At 55.3% G+C, this 6,466-nt stretch overlaps 1 protein-coding gene across 1 annotated transcript in view; it reads left to right on the top strand.

Moving 5' to 3' along the window:
• PPP2R2B (protein phosphatase 2, regulatory subunit B, beta) overlaps nt 1-5,778 on the top strand; it is a 95,640-nt gene extending 89,862 nt beyond the window's left edge. Inside the window, exons 6-9 of the mRNA XM_009993488.1 lie at nt 744-908; nt 4,610-4,779; nt 5,307-5,398; nt 5,499-5,778. Coding sequence (XP_009991790.1) covers nt 744-908; nt 4,610-4,779; nt 5,307-5,398; nt 5,499-5,778 — 707 coding nt within the window. The remainder of the gene's footprint in view (nt 1-743; nt 909-4,609; nt 4,780-5,306; nt 5,399-5,498) is intronic.
• The last annotated feature ends 688 nt before the right edge of the window (nt 5,779-6,466 follow it).

Here is a 6,466-nt window from a genome sequence, read left to right on the forward strand (position 1 = left end):
GAGGTGCCTTGGCTGGCAGCTGGGGTGGAAAAGCCCTGGAGCCCAGACACGTGCAAATGTCAGTGGGACGATGAGAAAGCTGGACAGGGAGTTTGGTTCCTGGTGGAGGTGAGTGGCAGAGGGGGACCTGTGAGGTGCAGCCCTGCAGGAGGCAGCTGAGCTGTGCCCATGCCCATGTCCACATCCACTGTGAGGGTGACTGATCTCACTTGGAGGCACAATTCCTTGGTACAGGAGCTTCATCCTCCAGCAAGGGCTCAGGAGTATGGAATAGTGCTCTCCTCAGTGCAGGACTCTGCTGGCATCGCTGCTGCCGCCTCTCAGGGTAGGTGACACTGTTTTCAATTCTGCCTGCAGGGTCTGCAAGAGGTGGATGGGAGGGAGGGGGCCTGGGGGTGATGGGGGAGACAGATGCCTTGGGGAAGAGTTAGAGGGGAAATATTAATCGTGCATTCTGCAATATACCCTGCAGCAGGGTGACAGGCTGCCAGTCACAGCTCTACAAATGAGGTCCTGCCAGTCACCCTCGTAACAGCTACATCAGAAATAATAACAATGGAACACATAATCAGTGATATTTGTATAGCGTTTCCTACTGAGAATCCCCAGGGCATGTGGCAAATTTAGGCAGCTGGAGTGGATTTCAGCAGATCCATGGGCAGAGGGAGACCCCCGGGAGGTGACCCCCCCGGGGGAGCAGGGCCTGGGCTGGGCTGCGGGGGCTCCTTGACTCGCCCTGCCAGACATCGTGGACATCAAGCCGGCCAACATGGAGGAGCTGACAGAGGTGATCACAGCCGCCGAGTTCCACCCCCACCACTGCAACACCTTCGTCTACAGCAGCAGCAAGGGCACCATCCGGCTGTGTGACATGCGCACCGCCGCCCTCTGCGACCGCCACGCCAAGTGTGAGTGCCGCTGGGACGGGGCCCTTTGGGGTAGAAAAGCCCAAAAATGGGAGTGCAGACCAGCCTGGGCTCAGGTCTGCCCTGCCAAGTCGCCCTGTCCTCCCTCAGGATGTGCTGGGCTGTGGTCTTGCCTGTCCCCGGGGCTCCCTTGGCCACTGTCCCTTAGTCTGGCTGGCCCTGAAAGGAGCAGGTTCCCCAGGTCTGCCCCCCCTCTTTGGGGAGCATGTTAAACCCCCCATGGTGATGTTTCAGCAGCAGTCGGTCTGAGGGGTCACTGGGTTGTCTTTTACAGCAGCTGGGATGGGAAGTGCTGGGCTTCTCCAGGCTCTTTGTCCAAATAGGTCCCTGTGCTGTGGTCACTGTGGTTGATGCTGCAGGGCTTAGGGTGTTCAGAAAAGGCCCCTGAAGCTTTGGCGTGGGCTGGGCAGGTAAGGAGCCTGTCCTTGGGCCCCCCTGGGCCGTACCATGAGTGAGCTGCAGCTGAGGCAGCCATGCACAAACCCCTACAGTGTTTATGGGTGGGCTGGTGATTCCTGGGTGCCTCACAGCTCCTGGGGGCAGCTTTGTGCTCAGCACAGTCTTGAAAATAGGACATAAAGCTGGGACAGACCTAAAGGAGCTTGTTCTCTGCCTTAATGACAGCAAAATACAGCAGAAGCAAGGGCTGCTGTGCTGTGACTGGACAGCTGAACCACTCTGTCTTCAGTTCTTGTTTGAGTTCTCTTCAGAAAAAGACCAATATCTTGCGGGAAAATGAGATTTTCAGCTTTCAAAGTTACAGGAATAAGGTGCACAAAGTGCATGCATGTTGCTGGAGCCCAGCTCTAATCATGGGCATGCAGAGATCACCTGGGTGCATTTCAGGCTTGGTTTTCCTGGAGGCAGTATGGAACTAGAGACCAGAGACTGCTTCTGGGCTCCTGAGCTGTGGGCACAGTGGAGAGGAAGGCTTGGAGTGCTGCCTGGAGAGCAGAGACAGTCAGTGGCTGTTCTCCCACATCCTGAGCACCACACACCTTTCTATTCTATTTCCTGACTGTGTCTCACTGTCCTGCAGTGACAGCTCCCAGCTTAGAATCAGAATACAATTAAGGAGCAAATAAAATCCATTTTCCTGACACCTCAGCAGCAGAAGCCCCCCCTGCACCTCCCTGTGTCTGGGCACTGCTGCGTCCCTGCAGCCGCCAGCCGTGAATCCCAGCTCGGTTTGACCTCTCCTGTGACATTTCCTTATTGATTTCCCTCCGTCCCTCAGAAGCACCAGCCCCAGTCGATTGCAGTTCAGCAGATCTGTGAGTTGAAATTGAGACGGTTCATCAAAGTTCAAAATGAAAAGCAACACCGGCTTTTGGAGGCGAATCCTCCAACGGAGATGTTTAATAACTGTCAATATTTCATAAAAAGGCAGAAGCTCGCTCGGCACATCCTAGTCATGTTTATTTAGATAGATGCAGTGAGCTGCTTGGGGCAGCTTTTACTTATGTGCTTCTCTTATTAAATTCTCTTTGCCTGTTTTATCTGAGGCCCCTGCGATCTGTGACATTGTCTGTGTCACCTCCAGCCGTGCCGCTGGCCTGAGAGAGGATCAGCTGCCATCCGGGAGTGGCTGCTCTGCAGGGATGTGGGGAGCCCTGTGAGAACACCCACCCGGGCACCAAGAAATCCCATGTGTTGTCTGAAGCACCACGGGAAGCCAAAGGAGGGAGACTGGGATCCCCGGAGCAGCTGTAATGCTGGCAAAAGGAATCTTGCTCTGAAAAGTGGATGGGAAAGTGAGGAAGAGCCCTGTTGGGGGTCACAACAATTATTTCCCCACAGCAAAAGGCGTTCAGCTTTCTGCTTTTCTTTTGAGCAGCCACCTGTGATTCTACCTACCTAAATCCTGAAGCTAAAAGCTCCAAGCACAGCCCATTTCCCAGAGGAGGCCCTTCCCCTACAGCTGCCACACGATCGTTCCTTGCTGACAACAGTTTTGGCTTTGGTTAGAAACAAGAAGCACTCAGAGCTGCTTTGATAAGGCACCTGGCAGCTTACAGATGTTGCCCTTGGAAATTGCAGATGTAGTTCTACAAAAGCAAAGCCCCGTTGTGTCCGGGGGGGCAGCTGTAGCTGGGGCTGAGGCAGAGGTGTGCTGGGCTCCTCCCTGAGAGGAGGGCACAGGACTGCCCCAGCAGGCAGTGGAGAGGTGGCCAGGGCTCCCCGAGGAGCAGGGTCACCCCTGGGGTGGGTCACCCCATGGAGAGGGTGCTGGAGAAAGGGGCCAGCAGGGCAGCAGCTCCTGCTCACTGTCAGAGGAAAAGGGGTTTGTTGTGTAACAGAGAATTAGCACTCAGAAATCCTTTCCATGAGCTCAGCAGCCCAGATCTGCTTCTGCAGCAGAAGCAAAGCCACACCAAAGCCTTCAGCCAGAAAGCAAAAATAGCTCCAGAAGTCCCTGCCTGGCCCAGCTGTGTGCTGTGGTCCTCAGGCCAGCTCGGGAACCAGAGCTGTTCCTGGCTCTTTGTGCCTTGCTGACTTGTCTCAGTGCTGCCTCAGCTCTTGGGTTCATTCTCTGAGGCCTTTCCTGTTTGGTTGATCTGTAATTTAACATTTTCTACTTCTACAGTATCAGCAACAGCCTGCTCTACTCTGGTGCTGCAATCTGAGCACCTCCAGCCCCGACAGCAGCTCACACACACACATCCATGGCAGCGACGATGCAGCCATTAGCACCAGCCTCACCGTGCCGGCCGACCTGGTGCGAGCAAACCTGTAATGATGACAGCAAAGATGAGTGGTGGCACTCAGGGGCTCTCCACAGACTGCCTCAGATCTTTGTTTTCTCTTGATGCTGTCGCTTTTCCTATTTAAAAAGCCTGACATGTCATCATATTTCCTGCTGGTGATGAAAGGCCCAGAGCTGGGTCCTGCTGAGGGCAGCACCGTTCCTGATTTGTAGCGAGATCATTTCTTCTGGCACGTCAGGCAGCTGCTCCACCGTGCTCAGGAGCTCAGGTGTAGCACAGAGCTCAGCGAGGGGATGGGGAACCCAGGCAGGTGCTGGTACTTGGGTTTTTTAAAGCGATACTTGCTCAGCTGATGTTACTTTGAAGTGAAATTTGTAAATACGTTTAGTTTGGAACTTCATCAGCCTCCTTTAAACTGTTCAAGCTGTGATTTGTTCAAAGACTGATCAAATTAACTCTGCAGGCTGCAGTGGCTATAAAATATTGATGCTGACTTTCGGTTGCACTGCACATTGATTTCCAGAGAGCAGAACTTGTGTGAAAGGACCTTAAATCTTCAGGTTTCTGTGATGCTGGTGACAGATTGGGCTCCAATGATCCTCCTTGCTTATCACACACATCAGGGGCAAAGGAGCTTCAGTTGTACCAAGGAAAAGTCTTTAAAATGCAGGCACGTGTCCAGTCCAGGGCACGCACAGGAGTAGGGAGTGTTCACCAGCCCCTTGTGGTGACGTCCCACGGGGACACAGGTGCCTCCGCTGGCTGGAGTGGGGCTGGGGGCCCGTGGGGGTGGCTGCCCTGGGATGCCAACTTGGTGCCATCTCTAGGTCTCTGGAGCCTCCTTTGCCATGCGATGTTGGGGTTCCAGGGATGCCCACTCCCCTCCTGGAGCATCCTGCAGTTCCAGGGCAGATCCCTGGCCTGGGCACAAGGAGCCCCTGCCTCAGCTGATGCTTGTCCTTTCCTCTTTTGCAGTTTTTGAAGAGCCTGAAGACCCAAGTAACCGGTCATTTTTTTCTGAGATCATCTCCTCAATCTCCGACGTCAAATTCAGCCACAGTGGGAGGTATATCATGACCCGGGACTATCTCACTGTCAAGGTGTGGGACCTGAACATGGAAAACCGGCCCATCGAGACCTACCAGGTAAGTGTGGCACGGACTGGCACCTGCAGCAGTTGGGCACCCACAGTGCTGCTGCCTGAGCTGCACCCCTGGGCCGGTGGCGGTGGGGAAGAGATGGTGGTGGACAGGAGTGTCTTGCTGTTAAATCATGGAAAGCAAGTGAGGAACAGTTAAATGTGGACAATGCCAGTTCTGATTTGTAGAGACATCATTTACACTGGCACCTCAGGCACACTTGGAGTGGCCTGGTGAATTGTTGCCCACACCACAGGTTAGGTGTGGGTGAGGGTGGGATGCTCAGGTGCTGGCAGCCCTGAGGGAGGTGCAGAGCATCAGGGCAGAGCATCGGGGGTGCCCGCGGGCCCTGGCCACCCTCTGCTGGGGACAGGCCCTGGTGCTGCCCAAGCCATGGGTGAGGTGGTGCTGGTGCCGCTGCTGATGGCGCGGAGGCCACGGGGCACTGGGTGTGCGGGCTGGGCCGGGTGGCCATGGCTGGGGCTCCACAGCCTCAGCTGGTGTGGGGGCCTCACAGTGTCTCCCCACGGCAGGTTCACGACTACCTGAGGAGCAAGCTCTGCTCGCTGTACGAGAACGACTGCATCTTCGACAAGTTCGAGTGTGTCTGGAACGGCTCCGACAGGTGAGTGGCTCCGTCCCGGGGCAGCAACCGTCCTGGGGTGCCCCGGGCCCTGCGGGGCCGGGCAGGTCTGGTCACCCACCTCCCTCCTCCCTCCCGGCAGCGTCATCATGACCGGCTCCTACAACAACTTCTTCCGCATGTTCGACCGCAACACGAAGCGCGACGTGACGCTGGAGGCCTCGCGGGAGAGCAGCAAACCCCGCGCCATCCTCAAGCCCCGCAAGGTCTGCGTGGGCGGCAAGCGGAGGAAAGACGAAATTAGCGTGGACAGTCTGGACTTTAGCAAAAAGATCCTGCACACAGCTTGGCACCCCTCCGAGAACATCATCGCCGTGGCAGCCACAAACAACCTGTATATATTCCAGGACAAGGTTAACTAGGAGGACAAGTTGTTCTTTAGGAATCTCATGTACTGAACACTAGTAAACACATTATTTCAAATGTTTCTTTTCTTTCTTTCCTTTCTTTTTTCCCCCCCTTTTCCTCCCTGTGTTCAGTGGTTGCTCTGCAGACAGGGGCTGTGCAGGGGGAGCCCTCCCGGGCACGCGCAGCAGACACCAGGTTTCTCTTCATTTCCAGGTGGAGAGCCGAGGTGTAAGGTGGGGGCTGGGGTGGTGCCAGGCTCTGGCTGTCCCCGTGTCCCCAGCGGGCCCCAGGGTGGCTGTGGCAGCTGTGGGACGTGTGCCAGGCCCACCCTGTGCCCCGGGACCCTCAGGCCCCACCCACTTTGTTTTAAACCCCATCCTAGAAATGCTCTGCCCGTTGTCACGTCGCCAGGTGAGAACATCGTCCCCTTTTGACGTTGCTCACGTTCGTCTTTTTATTATTGTTACTTTTTGTGGTTTTACCAACAGACACAGCAAAACCAAACGTAAAGTGGCAAAGTTCAGATGTGCAATGGACAAGCTGAAAGGGGAGATCTGCTGCACCCTGGGACGTGTCTGCTCTAGCCAGGCTGCTGCCTCCCCCCCCCCACAGAAACGCTCCTGAGGATTTGGCTTTGTAGATACTGTGGTGCCTTTTTTGGTATATGAAATACCTTTACAAATTATGCTTCCAAACTGCATT

The sequence above is a fragment of the Chaetura pelagica genome, unplaced genomic scaffold (genome assembly GCF_000747805.2).
Source record: "Chaetura pelagica isolate M959 unplaced genomic scaffold, ChaPel_1.0 scaffold543, whole genome shotgun sequence".
NCBI classification, from domain to species: domain Eukaryota; kingdom Metazoa; phylum Chordata; class Aves; order Apodiformes; family Apodidae; genus Chaetura; species Chaetura pelagica.